The following is a 23,373-nucleotide window of genomic DNA, read 5'->3' as shown; positions in this document are numbered from 1 at the left end:
ATTATTATTTTATTATAAAATATTATATTATCTGGAAAATATTAAATTACTTCTACTTATTTTTTGGTACAATCGCAAATCATATGAATAGTCTATAATTGAAAAAGAACGACAAACCAGGTCCAAAAGTCCATATCATTCTAGAAAATAAGTCAGACTTGAACCATTTCTCAATGACAAACACATTACAAGTATTCCCACTTTGGCACCGATATTTTGAGTTCCAGATATTTCCAATTCCGCCATCTGCCAAACAAGTAATTTGAGTTCCAGATACTCCCCAATTCCGCCTAGCAACATATTTCGAGTTCCGGATATTTCCAATTCCGCTGTCTGACAAATATTCGGAGTTCCACCCAGCAACAGTTTTCAAGCATAGGACATTTAACATTGATATTTTGAGTTCCAGATATTCCCAATTCCGCGGCCCTGATTAGACCAGGCTTCGATTATACCAGGTCCTATTCTACAATGAAGCTCCAAAACCTGGTACAATCGAACTACTGGGCTAATCGAAACATTCCGTCTCATTTAGCCCACGTCTCGATATTATACCAGGTCCTGTGTCTCAATTATACCAGGTCCTGTTTCTCGATTATACCAGGTATTGTTCAGATGACCTGGTATAATCGAACTACTGGGTTAATCGAGACAGAATGCCTCGATTCAGTTCGATTATACCAGGTCCTGGTCTAATCGGGAAAGCCCGACCTGGGGTAATCAAACACCTGGGCTGATCGAGCACCTGGGATAATCAAACACCTGGGCTAATCGAAATACAACCGGAAAAATGAAAAGGGTAGGTAAAATACTTTGATTTTGTACATAATAATAGAAAAACAATTAACTTTGCTGCTTCACTATGTTTTCCCCATCAACTGTTGTATCTCTGTGAATGCATTCAAGAACATTTTTAAACAATGAAATATCACAGCGTAGAATTGATCGGTTCAAATATGTTGCGTTTAGACAGAATACGGTGAGAAAAGCACTCATTGCATGATGGGTTTTTGTGATTAATATTCGTTCTTAAATTTCTATTAAAATTTTAGGTTATATATAAGAATAATGAATAATGTTATTCATGGTTGATTTTGTATGAGAATTCGAAAATAGTATATTTTATTTTTTGTGCTTTCTTTTACGACCACTGAGACACACTGACACTGAGCCACTGTATACATACAGTATGGAAACTTGGCTAGTACCCTGACGCTAAAATCCGCCATCTTGTTAGGAAGCGCTGCATTGCAATATTATTGATGGTAGGTTCGGATCACTTCAATGATCCGGATCAATTGATCTCATCCACTGCCACGAGCCAATCAGAAGACCAGGATTGGAACTTCCCAAGGTCACGTGACGTGTTCAGTTTTGGCGTCATGTAAAAAGCATTAGTTAGATAGGCGATTAATTACAAGTTTCCATTCTGTACTTATTCTATGACTGAACACAGCGGCGCCGCGCAGACATTGACATTTAGCCCAAGTGATTTCAATTTTCAGTGATTTTTAATTGATATTTTTTAAAAATATTATGAAAAAACATTAAATATCCAATAGTGTATTCAATTTGAATGATCATTCTCCGTTTTATAACTTTTTAAGTTGTTCTTCAACAAGTGGGTGAGTAGCGCTATAGAAGAAAACAGCAGGGCTATTCAAACTTAGAACTAACATAATTCATTTTGACAGACAAAACATTATTTTTAATTACAAATTTATATATCCTGGTCTAGAATAAATATCTGAAATCTCAATTATAGCACCAATTGAGAGTTTTTCTAAAACATCTTAACATTTTTTTATGTTTGATGTAGGTACCGTGCCTAATTTATGACGTTTTTAGGTTACCGTACCGGTATGTTTTTATAATTTTTTTTATTCTCATAAAAGTAATACGTTGCTTGTTTATACAGTATTAAATTTTATCAGCATCTCAAACCTGCAAATTGTAAGGATTACATCTTCAATTTCTTCCAATTCCATACAATTCACAGAGGAGGAACAGATTCTATTTGTAGCGTTCTCAAGTTCACACTGATGAGAGAAAGGAAGAAATCGACCAATTTCAGAAAAGGATCAAAGTTGTTACAACTTTTCAAACAGTAGAAGGTGAAATTTCCAATAGAGATGTACACAATCAAACCTTTTATGAGAAAAATTGCTCAAGAGTTTGAACATTTCCTTGTTATTGTGGAACTTGATGAAGATAATATTGGAATCCTACGAGCTATAGTATAGTATACGAGCCAAATTCCATAAGATCTCATATAATTTGGTTGGGTAGAATGTGATCTGTCTTTTTGTAATTGGTGTTCTAATTTTATAAAATTTCTATTATTATTAATTCAATTAATCATTTCCGCCCATTCTTGGTTTAACACAGACATCCTTTCTCTCTTCATTCGTTCTTCTTTTTTTCTTTCTTTTATTATTATTTGATTCTTTTTTGTTGAATAATCAATTATTCTTATAATAAATTATTATTGTTTACAATTACTTCAATGATTATTTGTATTCTTTTATATTAATTGTATATTATTTATCTTTTTATCTTCTTGTATTTCAAATTGTATAGTACGGTAATGTGTTGAAAATATTGAAGGAGGCAAAATGGGTTCATCCTGTTTTCTCCATTAATAAAATTACTATCATTATTATAGTGAGGTCCACGTTATAATGAGAGTGGAAAAAAGATAGGAGAACAATGTTGCCGATCCTCTGTATTGTCAATGCCTTCTATAGACTGTAGCTGATACAGGTTTATTGATGTAATATATTAACTGTTAACTGTCAATTCTCGTTTAAAATAATCAATTATATTATATTGAGCAAGAAATTATATTAATCATTAATTTCATAATTAATTTTCATAAGTAAGATGAAATATTTTGTTAATTAATATTATTAGTTATACATTGTTAAAAGACGATCTGGCAACAGAGCTAAGCGAGAAAGAGATAGCGCTATCCGCTTTGTTGAATGATAGACAAGGATAGTAATATCATTGCTAATCAAACACTGTAATTATTATAACGTGGACCTTACTATAGCAATAAATTATAAATTACCAACATCTAATTTTTTCAAAAACATATAATTAAATCATTAGCTTCCTCAGTATTTTCATGATGCTATATTGAAAGGATAAGTTTTTTCGACTTCATATTAATTCTTATGTATGAAGAATGTTATGGATGATTTTAAACTGGCCTGGTTATGACACAAGATTATAGAAGAAATGCAATACTTGCAAAGAAATTGTAGGTATGCGTCTGGTGTGACATCTATAGCAAAACCAATGTTAATCAAATACTGCCATTCTAACGTGGACATCACTATAATAATAATAGCAGTATTTGTTTAACATTGGTGTTGCTATCCTTGTCTATCATTCAACAAAGCAGATAGCGCTATCCTTTTCTACCTCCGCAACGGGGCCAGATCAGTTTCAACAATGTAGAAATATAATTAATTGACAAAATATTCAGTCTCAGTTTTGAAAAATTAATATTTTCGACGAATAAGATACAATTGATTGTTCAAACCAAGAATGTACAGTTAATATTACATCAGGTATACCGGTATCAGCTATCCTCTATAGAAGGCAGTGGCAAGGCTGAGAATCGACAACGCTGAGAATCGACAACGCTGTTCTCCTATCTTCCTCATTTATTGGAAAGAATCTGACTGCTAGTCGTTCTTTTTAATAGCAAAAGTGATTCAAAAATTATCATTTCATCGTATGATGAAAAGACTTATCATGAGGAATGAAAACTTTTTGCTTCACAAATAATGTAATTACAGGGGTGAACGAAGCCTTGATTGCTTCACAACTCTATTTATTTATTCATTTATTTATTTATCCACTAATTTGTGTACAAATATTTGAATTATCGAGGAAAGACTCATGTTCATAAGATTAACTACTGTCCGTTTTCCAATTTTTACTATACAGTTCAAATATATTCTATTCTATAGCAAGACAATATTCTGAAAGAAAATTTAGACTCTATAGTTTATTGGGAGTAAAATATTCCAAGGTAGAATGAAAATAATGGATGTTGTCGGTCCACATAATTATTTAAGCGACCATTTCGCTTAAATAATATATGGAGCTGACATCTATTTCATTTCGCCTCAATATGGATAAACTCCACAGCATCTCTGTTTCTATTGTAAGGACCACGTTATAATAGCAGTGAAGAAATATAGGAGTACAGTGTTGCTGATTATCTGCCTTGCTACTGCCTTCTATAGAGGATAGCTGTTACCTGTTTATCAACTGTTTATTCTTCTTTGAAATAATAGACTATAATTTATTTGTCAAAAAATAATATATTTTTCAATGATTGAATAATAAATTTTCACAATTGAGATTAAATATTTTATCAATAAGTTAAATTTCTACATTGATGAAAACCGATCTGGCAACGTTGCAGAGCTAGAAAAGGATAACGCTATCTGTTTTGTCGAATAATAGCAATACAAGGATAGCAACTCCAATGTTGGTCGAATACTGCCATTATAATGTGTACCTCACTATAGTGTACATTTTAGTGAAATGTTTTGAATTATAGACTAAAATTATATAGAATTTTGAAGTAGGCTATTTCTAAATTTCTATAGAACAATTTATTTATTTAATTATTCGGAACTACACAACTTACAGAAAAGTACCACAGGCTCACGCCCAAAACGATTCCAATGTTTCAAATCAAATAAACATTTTTTATTCACAATACAAACAGAGGGTTCTGCCAAAGCCAAAGATTTTTCGGCGGGTGCCCAGTTACAGGAAAAAAATGATAAGAGATAAATAAACTTAGACAAAATAAATGTTACACTTCAAAGATTTTAAGTGAAAAATGAAAGAAAACTAATACAAAATGCAAAAATAAAATAAGAAATATACATCAGATTTTGATACAGAATTAATAAAAAAAATGAAAATTTATTAGAAAGGAATGAAATAATAAGGAAAAGGGAAAAATTGTTTTACACAAGTAATAGTACATATTTATCGTTGAGGCAGGCGGCAGTGACAATAAATTAAGTTTTTTTTTTTAATTCAATAATAATCACAGTGTGTGAGATATTTTCTCTGTTTCATAGTCTGAATTTCTATAGAATTTTAAAGTAGATTACCTACTTCTAAATCTCTATAAAACAATCACCGTGTGTGAGATATTTTCTCTGTTTTCAGTCTGAATTTCTATAGAATTTTAAATTCTGTAGGCTACTTCTAAATTTCTGTAAAACACTCATATTCTCTTGTATGATTTTTGAAGCTTGACTCCCACACAACAGTGTCATTGAACAGTAAAAATATAATTTCAGCAAGTTTAAATTGGACTATTTACATTCAGCCCGACCGAGCGAGTATGAATAATCCCATTAGAACTTACATAACCTATTTTCTGGACATTTTATTAATTTATCAAAATTTGAGAATGGAATAGATTTTGGCCAAGCCTGTTGTTCCTTCCTAATCATTTGATTTGTGATTCTGTCAACGAATAAATAAATAAATAAATTTGTGGGAATCATATTTTCACTGTCACTGTTGTGTGCGAATCCAGCTTTATTCTTTCTGTAAATGATCATAATCAATTTCTAAATTAAAAAATTTTTGTTATTATTCTGGTACCAAAAATATTTGTGTTTGAGAGTGCTGGTTGACATAACCTCTTTTGGACTAATTTTCAATCAGAATTCAGGAATGGAATATTAAGGTTTATAAGTCAGTTTTTCATTTCCAATCATTTTCTAATCATGTGTTTTTGTCTCTGTTGAATAAATAGATAAATTCATTTTTCGATATTGTTTTCAGATGATCAAAATTTCACAGAAAACTCAATGGACACCTCTACCGATTCGGCAACGTTTGATTCTTATTCAGTCCATGAGAAGTTTGAAGATGGTTCCAGATTTGAAACCAACCAAACATTATTGCAACCTCAAAATCAACAAGGATTATTTGGAAGTGAATCTGATATGTCGTTTCAAATTGAAGAAAGAGGATCATTGAATGCACCTCACAGACACATGTTACCTCCGATTATCGAAGACACACCTCTAGATAGAAATGTGATGTCTCATTTCATAAATAAAATACAAATTGTACCAGCTTCTTCACATGGAGGACATTTCAACACCAACAGTGGAATTATTCCGTCAAGAAATGAGGCGAAAACACCTTTCAATGTAGCTTATGAAAACATACAAGCCTCCCCAACTGTAGAGAGACGCCAGTTCAATGCAAATTACAGTGGAATTCAATCTGGAAACATACAGGCCTCCCCAACTGTAGAAAGACGCCAGTTCAATGCGAACTATAGAAGAATGCAGTCTCCAATCCAAGGAAAAAGACTTTTGGATGTAAGCTATAGACATGTGGCATCTTCAACCCCGAAGAAAGCTACATTTGAAACTAATAGAGCCGTTTTTTCGTATTCAAAACAGTTAATTAACAATAATAAATCACTGCCAGTTAATAAAACAGTGTTGCCGAGCTCATTTGGAACTAACAGAGGAGTAGCCTCTCCCCATTCAACACAAGTATTGACAACTAACAATCAATCAATGCCGGTGAACAAAACAGTGTTGCCGAGTTCATTTGATACAAGTAAGCATAATCAAATATTGAGGACGAATGAAGTTGACAGTGCAGTTTTCCAGCAGTTGAACAGTGGAGGAATACAGCTGGCAACCAACAATCAAACCGCGCAAACACAATTTGGAGACAAAATAGTTCCGATGAAATTGGTTGCTGATGGAAGAGCACAATTTTTCACGAAAAATGAAACAATGCATGGTCGATTTGGAGAGAGAAGACAGACTAATACCGGTGATACGAGCATGTCCAGATCAAAAGTTGTTGGAGATAGAGTTCCTTTGAGGACACACAGTGGAATCAAAGCTGAGGGAAAAATAAGTTTAAAAGACAACACTGGAACAGTGCCACTACAATTTCAAGACGGGAGATCGGTCAGGCCTGAGGCAGTAGTTAATCAAAGTATGATGATAGCTCCAACAAATTTAGATACAAAGATGAACAATGCAACCATGCCAATGTCTTCTTTAGGAGGTGGAGTAACACCCAAACCAAACATACCCTCAAGGATCAGTTCAAGTAAAGGGGGACACTCTTCAGCAATTGATAAAATGTTTTCTGGACGGTCATTCAACAAAGAGAACATGAAACCATCATCTGTTAGTGGATCAACTATCAATAAAATGGTTTCATCGTCTATTAGGCCTACTGGAGGAGTATTTGACAAAGAGAACGTGAAATCAGCAAGTGATGAAGAGAGAGGAAATATTAATCAACATACTTTTCAAGCAGTTGGAGAGAGACAGTCGGTGAGACCAACCAAAGATATATTGTCCTGTCCTCAAGGTGGAGAAAAACAAAATTTATTCAACAATAATTCTATGACACCATCAATGATTGGAGAAAGAAAGCAAACCAATACAACAGATTTGAGCGTGCCTTGTCTTTCTAGTGTGAGCAGTACCTTTGTGACACCAACTACAATTGGGGGAAGGAAAGATTTCAATACAGCAAACATGATCGGAGAAAGAAAGATATGCACTACAACTGATTTGAACGTGCTTTCTCTGTCTAGTGCAAGCACGACACCAACTACAATTGGAGGTAGAAAAGAATTATTCAATCCGTCTCTGGCTCCTCAAATTGATGGTGCACCGACTGATATCAGCTTAGCAACTTCGTTTGTTGATCAAGATGGACCAAATCAAGAAGCAGGTATGGATTTTTGAAGTCATTTTGTATTAAAATTTAATAATAGCGGTCTTAACTTAACTGATTCACTGCCTTGCCAATGCATTCTTTAGAGGATAATTACTGATACCGGTATATTCATTAGTTTGTCATTAATCTAATAGACATGGTTTTTTTTAATGGTGACACAATTCTCCAGCATAACTGTTCAGTTCCCAAAAATATATAGTGAGGTCCATGTTATAATGGCAGTGGAGAAAGATGGGAGAACAGCGTATATCTGGTGTGATATTAATTGTTCATTCTTGTTTAAAAAGATAAATTATAGGTTATAACCAGAGAACTGTTCCATTGAAATTTATAAGAGAGTCCCACAATAATTGTGGTTGGCCTCGCTGAATGAGGATGACTGTTTGAGTCTCCTCAGATCGGTCTACTCCTAAAATCACTCCATCAATCCGTTCTTTTAGCATGAATGAGTGTGTGTGTGTGTGTGTGTGCATGCCCCCCCCCACCTGTATGCGTGTGTGTGCGCTTGTGTGGGTGTTTATGTGTGTGTGTGTATGAGTGCGGAGTTAATTATTATATCGCATCATATTCTATTTTTTTTTCAGTTTCTACATCCTTTAAGCTATTTTTGTAATTTAGTTGTAGAGCTATCAAGAGTTTTATTTCCTCATATAGCATTATTATTCTTTGTTTTCCACTTGTAATATTTTACTTAAATATTTTTACCTTGTTTAGAATTATATCAATGTTTTCTCAATTAAATTCTTATATTATTTCCAATACTCAAGTGGAACATTTTATATATATATATATATATATATATATATATATATTTGGAGTTTGATCTCCCTCTTTTATTTATTTTCAATTTTTTCATAATAATATTCGAACTCACGACTCACAAACAAACTGTTAAAACTCAATTTGCATCATCTTTGATCTTTGAACTTATCGCCTGATCTTTGAACTTAGCGCGTTGCCAGTATAGCCAACGTTTGGCAGATTTAGTCTGCATTGTTTTCAATATTTGTATCTTTGTAATAATTTCAATTTGTTGTCTAGTATTAGTTGATTAATTTCAAATTTGTCCTTTTTCACTTGCTTTTGAATAATATTTGTGTTTTGTATCTTTATTCTTGCATTTCTCACTTGCGTAAACCATTGTAGGTAGGTTTTGCTCCACTCGGTTTGCCGTGGCACTCTGTGTGCTGTTTCTTTGTTTTCAACTCGATTCCGGAATGTGGAATTTGGCCAGCTCTTGTTTCAATTGTCGAATTTGATTTAATTCCAGCTGAATATTCAGTACTTTCATGTTTCATTGGCATATTTGCGATAAATATTGGCCTAATTCAATCAAACAACTTGTATGTCTTCACGGATTGTGTTTGAATCTCAAACTTCTGGTAGGTGTAACCTCACTTTCAATTTGAACACGCTTTTCTGAACTCAATTTTTAGAATTTAGTTTAAAGCTCTTTCCAATTTTACATTGTTCATCTATTTCAATCCTTTTTAAAAGATGTCAATTTAGAATTTTGATTTCCATTGCATTTCTGCAAATTCCAAGATCATCAAGATTGCTTGATGTTTCTACAAATCTTTATTTCATATTCTTGTTTTCAAACTTTTTGTACTCTGAACTCTGTGTAGTTCAGAGCGCTGTTGCTACAGTCAACATATTTTCTTACCGTAGGGTATTTTCTTTTCCTCTGTCCACAGTTTGAATTTTGGGAAACTCAGTCAATCTCTCTCTACATCTCTCGAATCAATCTGCTACCGAATCTGTTCTACAATTCTACCTACGATCGAATCTACCGATAAAGGTCTGCAGTCTCTATTGACAGTCGAAATTGCATCCACTTTGGGGTTCCATATACCCTCCCACTCACTTGGTCGACTGTGCAATTTAGCATTCCACTTTGGGGTTACGTATACCCTCCCACTCTCTGGCCGGTATGGTGATGATGATTTCCATTGCCGGAGCATTTCTTACAAATGCCTACAATCTTCGACAGCTTTCGACATCCTCAAGACATTCAGGTTGAGTAATTGTATGTTCATCATAAATTTGTAATATCATCCATTCTTATTCATTCATACTGCTATTGTTCATTTACTTATATAGATTTATCTTACTTATAGCTGTGCCTACAAAGGCAATCAAAGAGTTTGTCATTTCAGGACATTGAATAATATTCAAAATTTTGAATACAAAATCATTTTATTTTTTGAATTTGTTTTTTTTCACATTTTTAAAAGTCTTTACAATTAGCATCACATTCAACTTATGTATTTTGAAACTTACATCACAATTAATTCAACAATAAAAATAACAATTATTCACTATTTGATTTTGCAATTATTCGCATTACCTATTGTTTTGGTAGGACGAGTTGTATTCAGGACTTAGCCTACCTGGTCCTCTATTAATTTTGCTACCAGAAAAGTTATTTTGATAGATATTAGGAGTATATTTATCATTATAAGTTTGGCCGTCTCCGGTCCGGATACTTCATATTGACATATGCTTAGAAAATACATTTATTCTTATTCATTATTTTACATCAATTGTGTAATGATTATTGTCTTATACTTTTATTCATAGTGTTTATTTCTGTATGTTCAAGGGTAATATTTGTATGGAGTTGCTCATACTGATACATTCAACCAAGCACTTATGTCATTATTCCCAACAATTGGATACAACACCAGTAGCCATCCAGTGTAAGAGGAGGTCGAACATTTTCAATTGAGGTATCGTTTCAATTTTCAATATGCCTCCTAAAGGCAAACGAAACAGCCTTCTCACTGTGAGAAGTGGCATCATTAAAAATCTATCTTGGCTTTATACTGAATATTTCAATTTTAAAATCAATGATGAAAATGATTTTCAAAAACTACTAGTAGTCAAAACTAAATTGCTCAACTTTGAGCAGCGTTATGAAGAGATAAGCCTGGAATTTGATTCAGATGACATTGATGACAATGAACATCAAATTGTCACAGAAAAATTTTTAATGTTAATTGCTAATGTAAATACAATTTTGAAAAATTATGATTCACAGCAGCAAGTTGCTACATTTCAAGCACCGGCAATGGGACATCAGCATCACCATCAATCGCCATCTGCTTCAGTGACTGCTAATAATGTCAATTCTCTGCCTTTGCAACCCACTATGCCTATTTATCAAGGTCTACAATTACCAATGGTACCGTTACCAGAATTTTCAGGTTCCTTTGATTCATGGCTTGAATTCCGTGATACCTTTTCCAATATGGTTATTGAAAACCAAACTTTGGCTCCAGCTACAAAGCTGTATTATTTGCGCAAAGCTCTCAGTGGTGAAGCCCTTGCACGCATTCAGAATATTCCTCCAGGGAATGGAAACTTTGAGCTTGCATGGAATCTGCTTACACAGAGGTACAATAACCCCAGATTAATTGCAAGTACCCACATTCAAGGTATTGAATCACCCCCAGCACTCAAGAAAAATTGTTCCAAATCTCTTAGAGCTTTCATTGATCACTGTAAATGTCACATTAATGCTTTAGAAGCGCTCAAATTGGATGTTCAAATTAAAGATTTACTTTACATGCAAAAAATCACTTCTCAACTTGACTCTAATATCTTGCGCGAATGGGAAAAACGCATTGAAATAAATGAAATCCCTACTATGGATAAACTGTGGGAATTTCTTGAAAATCAATGTAAGGTAATGGATGCTATTTCATCTCATAGCCCCTCAAATCCACCAACTAATCAAAAGGTTTTCACTCAAGCTACTTCAAATGCACCAATGTTAGGCAAAATACTCGTCCTTTTGCTCAAAATAATACTCTGAATAATTTTCAGCCATCAGTATCCTGTCAATTTTGCAATGATCGATCTCATGGGATTTTCAAATGTGTCAATTTTTCAAAGATTCCCATCAATCAACGTTATGATGCAATCAAAAGGAAAGGGTTGTGTTTCAATTGCCTTAATCCTTACACTGACAATCACAACTGCTCTTCAAAGAGATGCCAAAAATGTGATAAGCGACATCACACTGTTCTACATGATTCCTTTACTAGCAATTCAGGAGGTAAGAATGTTGTTTCTAATGTGATTCAGTCTCAGAATGAGTGCACCGTTTCTAGTGCCCATTCATCTTCAGCATCAAATTCAGTTAGCTCACAATCTGATAATTCAGAAACAACAGTTGTTTCACATGCTGCTTCATCCATCATTTCTAATAATAAGTCATCAGTTCAAGTATTACCTACCGCAGAGGTTCTGGTTGTTAGTTCAAATGGTGAATTAATTGCATGTAATGCTTTAATGGACACAGGAAGTGATTGTTCATTCATCACTCAAGAGTTGGCTGATAGATTAGCTCTTCCTTCTCGTCATGTAACTAATCTGATTAATGGAGTGTCCAGTATGCAAGCCAAATCTACAGTTGTTCATTCAGTATTAATAAAATCATCTGATCATACTTGGTCAACGCAACAAGAATGTATTGTTGTTGAGAAATTTGCCTCATGTATTCCTCGTGTCACAATTGATCTTAACTATTACAAGATTCCAAGCAATATTCGACTTGCAGATCCAAATTTTCATAAATCTAAGAAAATTGATATCCTATTGGGTATTGACGTTTATGCCGCAATCATGACTGGCAATCAAATTATTGTGTCACCTGATGTTCCAATCCTACAAAATACAAAACTTGGCTGGGTTGTTTTTGGCTCTTGTCAATTACCTAAATCAGTGTCACTCAAAAAATCATCTAATCAATTTGTTACCAATTTTGTCTCCACAGCTGAAGTCTCCAATCAGTTGGAAACCTTCTGGAAGCTGGAAGAAGTCTCTTCAGTTATTCCTGTCTCTCCTGAGTGTGCTAGGGTTGAAGCACACTACAAAGAAAATACCATCAGGCATGAAGATGGTCGTTTCCAAGTGTCCTTACCTCGCAAGGATTCATTTGCCACCCTTGGTCATTCAAGGACTCAAGCTATGAAACGTTTCCATTCATTGGAAAAAAGATTTCTTAAAGAACCTGAGCTCAAACCTCAATATGTTGAATTTATGCAGGAATATGAAGATTTAGGTCACATGCACCCTGTACCGCCACCAGCCCCTGAGGAACAAGTCTATTATATTCCACATCACGCTGTCTTCAAGCCCGACTCCACTACAACCAAAACAAGAGTTGTGTTTGATGCTAGCGCCAAAACATCAACTGGAATTTCTCTCAATGATGTTATCTTCAAGGGTCCTGTTGTTCAGTCAGACCTTTTTGACATTGTCCTACGATTTCGTATGCGACCATTTGCTTTCATCGCGGACATAACTAAAATGTACCGCCAAATTCTTTTAGAGCCTTCTGATCGTAATTTGCATCGTATTTTTTGGAGAGATGATACTTCAAAACCTCTTCAAGAATACCAATTGGCCACAGTTACTTATGGGACAGCTTGTGCATCTTATCTCAGCACTAGAACCTTGAATTTACTTGCTGAACTTGAATCAACACCTGATTCTCCATTGTATCATTCAATTCATCAACATTTTTATGTTGATGACCTAATATCTGGTGCATCTACATTGGAACAAGCCATGGAATTGTCACATCAATTGCTCACCACTTTGAATAAAGGATGTTTTGAATTAAGGAAGTGGATGTCCAATTCCCCTGAGTTACTGAATTCACTACCATCCAATTTGCTAGAAACTTCCATTGTTAAACCAATTTCAGATCCTGATAATGGAATAACCAAAGCTCTAGGTTTACTGTGGAATTCCAATTCTGATAGTCTATCCATCTGTTCTAACATTGATAAAATTTCTGAAAAGACTTCATTCACAAAGCGTGAGTTTCTGTCAGTTATTGCTTCAACTTTTGATCCACTTGGAATCATTAGTCCCATCATAATCCTTCCAAAAATCTTATTTCAAAGTTTATGGCTTGCAAAAATTGATTGGGATGATAGTCTGCCCAATGACATGCTACTGAAGTGGTTGCAGATCATACAAGAACTATCCAAAATTTCAAGCATTTCAATACCACGTTGTGTAGTATCAAAGGATCAATGTTCCATAGTTGAACTTCATGGTTTTTCTGATTCTAGCGCTACTGCTTATGGAGCTTGTGTGTATGTACGCACCATCCAAAATAATGTTGTTCAAACTCATCTTCTTTGTGGAAATCACGTGTTGCACCTCTCAAGCCTGTCTCCATTCCAAATTTGGAACTTTGTGGTGCCTTAGTATTATCACGACTCATTAACAAAGTTGTAAGTGCTTTGAATTCTCTTGATTTGACTATTTCAGGTGTTTTTCTCTGGTCAGATTCTCAAATTGTCTGCAAGTGGTTGCAGTCTCCTCCTGACAGAAAGTCAATTTTTGTTTCATTGAGAGTAGGTGAAATCCAAGAATCTACCTCACAGTATGTCTGGAACTATGTGAAATCATCTCACAATCCAGCTGATTTAATTTCTCGTGGAATGATTCCTAGTGAATTAGCAAACAACAAACTCTGGTGGCATGGTCCCCCATGGTTGGCTGATCGAACTGATAGTTGGAGGTCATTCTCTTCTCATGTAGCTATTCTAGCTCCCAATACAGTTCTTGTAAATACTGCAGTTGTTTCACCTTTATCCATTATTTCTGAACGTGTTTCCAATAGCTTTAAAATTATTCGTGTCACTGCTTATGTTCTGCGTTTTTTACATAACATTCGTCAGAAAGTTGCTGATCGCCGTACTGACGCCCTTTCAGTTGATGAAATTGAAGATGCTGAAATTCATCTATTGAAGGCCATTCAAGCTGAAGCATTCCACAAGGAGTTGGAAATTTTACGTGCAAATGATGAGTTGAATGCCTCCAGTAAGTTTCATTCTTTGTCTTTGTTCATTCACTCTGATGGCCTCATAAGAGTAGGAGGACGTTTAGCTAATGCTAATATTGATTTTGATTTCAAGCATCAGTTATTGCTTCCTGCCATTCACAAATTCACCAAGGCACTGATTTTTTATCATCATAACAAATTGTGTTATGCTGGTGTGCAAGCAACCATGGCTGCAATCAGACAACGGTTCTGGATACCATCAACAAGGCGTACTGTTAAGAATGTTCTGCGAAAGTGTATCAAGTGTTTTCGTTTCACTCATACTCAAGCTGCACAATTGATGGGTCAATTGCCCTCTGTGCGTGTAAATATTGATTTTCCATTCATGAATGTTGGTCTAGACTATGCTGGACCTTTTAGTCTCCGTATTGGTGGTACAAAGTCACGGACATTTGGTAAAGCCTATTTTGCATTTTTCATTTGCATGATAACTCGTGCTGTACATATAGAAGTAGTATCAGAGCTGTCCACTTCAGTCTTTCTGGCTGCTCTCACCCGTTTCATCTCAAGACGAGGTATTCCAAGGAATATATATTCAGACAATGCTACCACTTTTGTGGGTGCAAATAATGATCACAAAGAGTTAGGTGACTTCCTCAACTTGCCTAGCAATCAACAAATACTTCAAAATTCAGCTGCATCTTTGCACATTCAATGGAATTTCATTCCCCCAAGAGCTCCTCATCATGGTGGTCTGTGGGAGAGAGGAATAAGAAATTTCAAGAGTATATATAAAATTATTGCTTTCAAACATATTTGGAATTTCGAAGAAATGTGTACTCTTTCTGCACAAGTTGAAGCTATTTTGAATTCTTCACCTATTGTTCCATTGTCTGAGGACCCTCTTGATCTTCAATTTTTGTCACCTGGGCATTTTCTCATTGCGCGCCCACTCAATGCTTTGCCTTCTCATAAGCAGAAATTCAAACATGTGAATTTTCTTGCACGTTGGAATAGACTTGCTGAAGTCACAAAGGAATTTTGGCAACAATGGTCTGAAGAATATTTAGTTACTCTTCAGAAAAGACATAAATGGTCTTTCAGCAAGTTTAAATTGGACTATTTACATTCAGCCCGACCGAGCGAGTATGAATAATCCCATTAGAACTTACATAACCTATTTTCTGGACATTTTATTAATTTATCAAAATTTGAGAATGGAATAGATTTTGGCCAAGCCTGTTGTTCCTTCCTAATCATATTTATTTGATTTGTGATTCTGTCAACGAATAAATAAATAAATAAATAAATTTGTGGGAATCATATTTTCACTGTCACTGTTGTGTGCGAATCCAGCTTTATTCTTTCTGTAAATGATCATAATCAATTTCTAAATTAAAAAATTTTTGTTATTATTCTGGTACCAAAAATATTTGTGTTTGAGAGTGCTGGTTGACATAACCTCTTTTGGACTAATTTTCAATCAGAATTCAGGAATGGAATATTAAGGTTTATAAGTCAGTTTTTCATTTCCAATCATTTTCTAATCATGTGTTTTTGTCTCTGTTGAATAAATAGATAAATTCATTTTTCGATATTGTTTTCAGATGATCAAAATTTCACAGAAAACTCAATGGACACCTCTACCGATTCGGCAACGTTTGATTCTTATTCAGTCCATGAGAAGTTTGAAGATGGTTCCAGATTTGAAACCAACCAAACATTATTGCAACCTCAAAATCAACAAGGATTATTTGGAAGTGAATCTGATATGTCGTTTCAAATTGAAGAAAGAGGATCATTGAATGCACCTCACAGACACATGTTACCTCCGATTATCGAAGACACACCTCTAGATAGAAATGTGATGTCTCATTTCATAAATAAAATACAAATTGTACCAGCTTCTTCACATGGAGGACATTTCAACACCAACAGTGGAATTATTCCGTCAAGAAATGAGGCGAAAACACCTTTCAATGTAGCTTATGAAAACATACAAGCCTCCCCAACTGTAGAGAGACGCCAGTTCAATGCAAATTACAGTGGAATTCAATCTGGAAACATACAGGCCTCCCCAACTGTAGAAAGACGCCAGTTCAATGCGAACTATAGAAGAATGCAGTCTCCAATCCAAGGAAAAAGACTTTTGGATGTAAGCTATAGACATGTGGCATCTTCAACCCCGAAGAAAGCTACATTTGAAACTAATAGAGCCGTTTTTTCGTATTCAAAACAGTTAATTAACAATAATAAATCACTGCCAGTTAATAAAACAGTGTTGCCGAGCTCATTTGGAACTAACAGAGGAGTAGCCTCTCCCCATTCAACACAAGTATTGACAACTAACAATCAATCAATGCCGGTGAACAAAACAGTGTTGCCGAGTTCATTTGATACAAGTAAGCATAATCAAATATTGAGGACGAATGAAGTTGACAGTGCAGTTTTCCAGCAGTTGAACAGTGGAGGAATACAGCTGGCAACCAACAATCAAACCGCGCAAACACAATTTGGAGACAAAATAGTTCCGATGAAATTGGTTGCTGATGGAAGAGCACAATTTTTCACGAAAAATGAAACAATGCATGGTCGATTTGGAGAGAGAAGACAGACTAATACCGGTGATACGAGCATGTCCAGATCAAAAGTTGTTGGAGATAGAGTTCCTTTGAGGACACACAGTGGAATCAAAGCTGAGGGAAAAATAAGTTTAAAAGACAACACTGGAACAGTGCCACTACAATTTCAAGACGGGAGATCGGTCAGGCCTGAGGCAGTAGTTAATCAAAGTATGATGATAGCTCCAACAAATTTAGATACAAAGATGAACAATGCAACCATGCCAATGTCTTCTTTAGGAGGTGGAGTAACACCCAAACCAAACATACCCTCAAGGATCAGTTCAAGTAAAGGGGGACACTCTTCAGCAATTGATAAAATGTTTTCTGGACGGTCATTCAACAAAGAGAACATGAAACCATCATCTGTTAGTGGATCAACTATCAATAAAATGGTTTCATCGTCTATTAGGCCTACTGGAGGAGTATTTGACAAAGAGAACGTGAAATCAGCAAGTGATGAAGAGAGAGGAAATATTAATCAACATACTTTTCAAGCAGTTGGAGAGAGACAGTCGGTGAGACCAACCAAAGATATATTGTCCTGTCCTCAAGGTGGAGAAAAACAAAATTTATTCAACAATAATTCTATGACACCATCAATGATTGGAGAAAGAAAGCAAACCAATACAACAGATTTGAGCGTGCCTTGTCTTTCTAGTGTGAGCAGTACCTTTGTGACACCAACTACAATTGGGGGAAGGAAAGATTTCAATACAGCAAACATGATCGGAGAAAGAAAGATATGCACTACAACTGATTTGAACGTGCTTTCTCTGTCTAGTGCAAGCACGACACCAACTACAATTGGAGGTAGAAAAGAATTATTCAATCCGTCTCTGGCTCCTCAAATTGATGGTGCACCGACTGATATCAGCTTAGCAACTTCGTTTGTTGATCAAGATGGACCAAATCAAGAAGCAGGTATGGATTTTTGAAGTCATTTTGTATTAAAATTTAATAATAGCGGTCCTAACTTAACTGATTCACTGCCTTGCCAATGCATTCTTTAGAGGATAATTACTGATACCGGTATATTCATTAGTTTGTCATTAATCTAATAGACATGGTTTTTTTTAATGATGACACAATTCTCCAGCATAACTGTTCAGTTCCCAAAAATATATAGTGAGGTCCATGTTATAATGGCAGTGGAGAAAGATGGGAGAACAGCGTATATCTGGTGTGATATTAATTGTTCATTCTTGTTTAAAAAGATAAATTATAGGTTATAACCAGAGAACTGTTCCATTGAAATTTATAAGAGAGTCCCACAATAATTGTGGTTGGCCTCGCTGAATGAGGATGACTGTTTGAGTCTCCTCAGATCGGTCTACTCCTAAAATCACTCCATCAATCCGTTCTTTTAGCATGAATGAGTGTGTGTGTGTGTGTGTGTGTGCATGCCCCCCCCCACCTGTATGCGTGTGTGTGCGCTTGTGTGGGTGTTTATGTGTGTGTGTGTGTGTATGAGTGCGGAGTTAATTATTATATCGCATCATATTCTATTTTTTTTTCAGTTTCTACATCCTTTAAGCTATTTTTGTAATTTAGTTGTAGAGCTATCAAGAGTTTTATTTCCTCATATAGCATTATTATTCTTTGTTTTCCACTTGTAATATTTTACTTAAATATTTTTACCTTGTTTAGAATTATATCAATGTTTTCTCAATTAAATTCTTATATTATTTCCAATACTCAAGTGGAACATTTTATATATATATATATATATATATATATATATATATATATATATATTTGGAGTTTGATCTCCTTCTTTTATTTATTTTCAATTTTTTCATAATAATATTCGAACTCACGACTCACAAACAAACTGTTAAAACTCAATTTGCATCATCTTTGATCTTTGAACTTAGCGCGTTGCCAGTATAGCCAACGTTTGGCAGATTTAGTCTGCATTGTTTTCAATATTTGTATCTTTGTAATAATTTCAATTTGTTGTCTAGTATTAGTTGATTAATTTCAAATTTGTCCTTTTTCACTTGCTTTTGAATAATATTTGTGTTTTGTATCTTTATTCTTGCATTTCTCACTTGCGTAAACCATTGTAGGTAGGTTTTGCTCCACTCGGTTTGCCGTGGCACTCTGTGTGCTGTTTCTTTGTTTTCAACTCGATTCCGGAATGTGGAATTTGGCCAGCTCTTGTTTCAATTGTCGAATTTGATTTAATTCCAGCTGAATATTCAGTACTTTCATGTTTCATTGGCATATTTGCGATAAATATTGGCCTAATTCAATCAAACAACTTGTATGTCTTCACGGATTGTGTTTGAATCTCAAACTTCTGGTAGGTGTAACCTCACTTTCAATTTGAACACGCTTTTCTGAACTCAATTTTTAGAATTTAGTTTAAAGCTCTTTCCAATTTTACATTGTTCATCTATTTCAATCCTTTTTAAAAGATGTCAATTTAGAATTTTGATTTCCATTGCATTTCTGCAAATTCCAAGATCATCAAGATTGCTTGATGTTTCTACAAATCTTTATTTCATATTCTTGTTTTCAAACTTTTTGTACTCTGAACTCTGTGTAGTTCAGAGCGCTGTTGCTACAGTCAACATATTTTCTTACCGTAGGGTATTTTCTTTTCCTCTGTCCACAGTTTGAATTTTGGGAAACTCAATCAATCTCTCTCTACATCTCTCGAATCAATCTGCTACCGAATCTGTTCTACAATTCTACCTACGATCGAATCTACCGATAAAGGTCTGCAGTCTCTATTGACAGTCGAAATTGCATCCACTTTGGGGTTCCATATACCCTCCCACTCACTTGGTCGACTGTGCAATTTAGCATTCCACTTTGGGGTACGTATACCCTCCCACTCTCTGGCCGGTATGGTGATGATGATTTCCATTGCCGGAGCATTTCTTACAAATGCCTACAATCTTCGACAGCTTTCGACATCCTCAAGACATTCAGGTTGAGTAATTGTATGTTCATCATAAATTTGTAATATCATCCATTCTTATTCATTCATACTGCTATTGTTCATTTACTTATATAGATTTATCTTACTTATAGCTGTGCCTACAAAGGCAATCAAAGAGTTTGTCATTTCAGGACATTGAATAATATTCAAAATTTTGAATACAAAATCATTTTATTTTTTGAATTTGTTTTTTTTCACGTTTTTAAAAGTCTTTACAATTAGCATCACATTCAACTTATGTATTTTGAAACTTACATCACAATTAATTCAACAATAAAAATAACAATTATTCACTATTTGATTTTGCAATTATTCGCATTACCTATTGTTTTGGTAGGACGAGTTGTATTCAGGACTCAGCCTACCTGGTCCTCTATTAATTTTGCTACCAGAAAAGTTATTTTGATAGATATTAGGAGTATATTTATCACAAACCTTAAGGTTCATGTGATCGTAGTTTCAATAATTGTGAACTTATACTTTTTATTCTATGTATACTATGTATAAATGTACATTGTATGCTATATTTTGTTGGAAACAAATAGATTCAATTCAATTCAACCCCTCATTATAAAAATTATTATTTAATCTTGAAATGTATAATAGAATTTTCTCTTTCATCTGCTGTAAACGATTCATGAAAAAATATGTTGGTATTGTGAGATTTTATTGTTGAAAAATATTCAGAAATTGTAGATATTTCTCTCATATTAACGGTTTTGGTAGTTCTATGATAGGGAAAAGTTATTCAAGATAGATTTCAAGCAACTGAGCTCGAAGAGGATGAATTTATCTACAATTTGGAATCAATCGTCAGTTTCTATGATTTATAAGGCTCGTTTTAAAAACTCTTGATAACAGTAAAATCACGAAAAAATGTAAAAACTGAAATCGCCATTTTCAAAATCTTCTGTAACTTTCGAATTGTATTGGAATCGAAAGTATTATTTATTGGAGTGGGTAAAGGGGAACATTTTTTACATCCTCACTAGATTTGGAAATTTTATCAGAAGTATGTCACAAGACATACAGCTTTTAATATAGAAATTGGCCATTTTTTTGTGTATTGGAATACGGGCTTAAGTACACTCAACAATAAATTTTCCATTTTTCGACCGAATTTGACTTATAATGCATGATTTTGGACCGCCTTGACGAGCCGAGAAGAATGAAGTGTAGTACGATGAAATTTGAGCATTGTGTCAAAAGTTATGTGTTTGAAATTTTGATCCTTGACGTGTCCTTAAGCGCGCCTCTCCACTAGGAAATACTGAAATGAAGTGCATCTAACGGGTGATTCTCATAGAACATAATCTCATGAACTTATGTCATTGTGCGAAATATCAATGTGAGGACAATGTAGTTGGTGATGGTGGTTGAAGCTGAAAATTAGGTGTTTTTAACAATACAAGGAGCATTGTTGTCAGGTGTACCTGGAAATCTATATAAGATAGAGCGCTCTATCTGATCTCAGATTGTAGAGCACAAAAATACGCTCAGAGGGATTTTGAATTATACATCTAAATGGTAACAATCGGAAGATATTGTTGATCAAAAACTAAAATTCATCAAAATTGATTTTTTCTTCAAATTTCAGTCATTTTTGAAAAATCATAACTCAGTAGTCATTGGAGATGAGAGAGTTGCGAATGATCTCATTCTATTCAGAATTTTATAATCTAAAAAAAGGCAGGAGCAAATTTTTCTGTCCGATTACGAGATTTGGCAGAAATAGCTGAAAACTGGAAAATGAGCCAAAATACGCGGTTTTTGGGCCACTCTGTACAAGGAAATAGGTTCTGTACTTCTCTTATGTACCTGAAAATATATTAAAAAATCAGAACTACAATATAAATTGCATAATCCAATGAATATAGTGACTGGACTATATCTTTATCCTCTATCTGCTTTGTCGAATGATATACAAGGGTAGCAACACGAATGTTAATTTAATCAAATACTGCCATTATAACGTGGACCCATTATAGGGAGAAATGATGGTGTGAAGCGGCGAAGACAGCTTCAAGCTTGGTGGAGTAGATACTATATGCGTCATAATTTAAATACATGCATTACATTCAACACTCACGCTTGAAGCTAGTTTTTCCGCTCCACTAGGTTTCCACCCATATAAGTACATCTGAAATCTGAACATCCTCATGATGCAGGTTTAGTCATAGAGAAAATATGACATAAGAAGATATGCCATGGTCTAGCTAGGGCGTTTATGATCAAAATTTCACTGGAAACTCAAACCGATAGCCCTCTTACTTATCTTTCTTGAAGCTATGTGACGCAGGTAGTCCCTCTCATACTGTATCGTTCTTACACTCTCACCTGGTCAAAACAGTAATAATAGATAGTAAAATGTCGACAGTAGTAATCGGCATGAGTTAATAAAAATCGATTTAGAACATGACATCTCCTCATTCTATATTTTCTCTATAGTTCAGTCTACTATTAATATCATAAAAAATTCTTACAATGAAATAATTTATTCATTTTTCATGATTAACAATATTTCCAGTGAGAACAATAACAAATTTGGAGTATCTCTGATCATTCTAATCAAGAGTAATCATTTCTTGGAATCATTCATGCTTAGTTTTTTTTTTGTAATTTTCAATAGGAACATATAATACAATATATATCATTTTTATTGCAGATGAAATGAGACACATTAATATGGAAGCAGACGATGGGAATAATGCCATGTCGCAGGAAAATCCACAGAGCTCTCAAAATCCACATTTTTTTGAATTTACATTGAGGAAATTGGATGCATCGGCTTGCTTAGCAGGTAGACTAAATTATTTAAAAAAGTATATTTATTTATTCATTTATTAATACTAATATATTCTACTTCAGATAATGTTGTTGGTGAGATGTTGTGATATCTATCCATAATGATAACTGTGGCATGATGTCAGAAATACCACTAAAGCCTGGTTTTCACTTGTAGAGTTAGTGGTCGAGTAATTGGCATACTAACTCTACTCTACTTACTTGGTCGAGTAACTTTTTTCACTACAATTGAGAATAGTAGGTAAAGTGTGTTGTCTAGTAAACAGAACTAACCTTAAAAATGTTAAAATGACTACTCTACTAGGTGCAGACTGTTTTCATTAGCATAGTAGTGGTACAGTAGAGTGAGAAGCGGTGGTGGGGGAAGCAAGCAGTAGAGTACTTATCCCACGGTGCTATCCCAC

The 23,373-nt window shown here is 34.5% G+C and overlaps 2 protein-coding genes across 7 annotated transcripts in view; both read left to right on the top strand.

The window, feature by feature from the left end:
• Positions 1-1,453: 1,453 nt before the first annotated feature.
• LOC111046732 overlaps positions 1,454-23,373 on the top strand; it is a 37,488-nt gene continuing 15,568 nt past the window's right edge. For 2 of the 5 annotated variants that reach the window (XM_039441735.1, XM_039441734.1), the window contains exons 1-4: positions 1,454-1,625; positions 5,836-7,773; positions 16,198-18,135; positions 22,830-22,964. In XM_039441735.1, the coding sequence (XP_039297669.1) occupies positions 5,862-7,773; positions 16,198-18,135; positions 22,830-22,964 (3,985 nt within the window). In that variant the 5' untranslated portion in view covers positions 1,454-1,625; positions 5,836-5,861. Of the gene's footprint in view, positions 1,626-5,835; positions 7,774-8,617; positions 9,162-9,476; positions 9,798-16,197; positions 18,136-19,834; positions 19,912-22,829; positions 22,965-23,373 lie in introns of those variants that run through there. The other 3 variants (XM_039441736.1, XM_039441738.1, XM_039441737.1) reach the window with 3 other exon arrangements.
• LOC120354482 lies at positions 11,568-14,010 on the top strand. 2 transcript variants are annotated; one of them, XM_039441740.1, is made up of 2 exons: positions 11,568-11,842; positions 12,563-13,957. In XM_039441740.1, the coding sequence occupies exons 1-2, from the start codon at positions 11,636-11,638 to the stop codon at positions 12,758-12,760; spliced, it is 405 nt and encodes a 134-aa protein (XP_039297674.1). In that variant the 5' UTR covers positions 11,568-11,635; the 3' UTR covers positions 12,761-13,957. The 2 variants fall into 2 exon arrangements, with proteins under 2 accessions (XP_039297674.1, XP_039297673.1); XM_039441739.1 differs by having other exon boundaries at positions 11,611-11,842; positions 12,563-14,010.

Source organism: Nilaparvata lugens, chromosome X (assembly GCF_014356525.2).
Source record: "Nilaparvata lugens isolate BPH chromosome X, ASM1435652v1, whole genome shotgun sequence".
NCBI classification, from domain to species: domain Eukaryota; kingdom Metazoa; phylum Arthropoda; class Insecta; order Hemiptera; family Delphacidae; genus Nilaparvata; species Nilaparvata lugens.
This window is presented reverse-complemented; position numbering and strand designations above follow the sequence as displayed.

What these genes read in the sequence shown, in the direction of transcription:
- LOC120354482 (XM_039441739.1), top strand. Translation starts at nt 12,757, where the DNA reads ATGAAACGTTTCCATTCATTGGAAAAAAGATTTCTTAAAGAACCTGAG.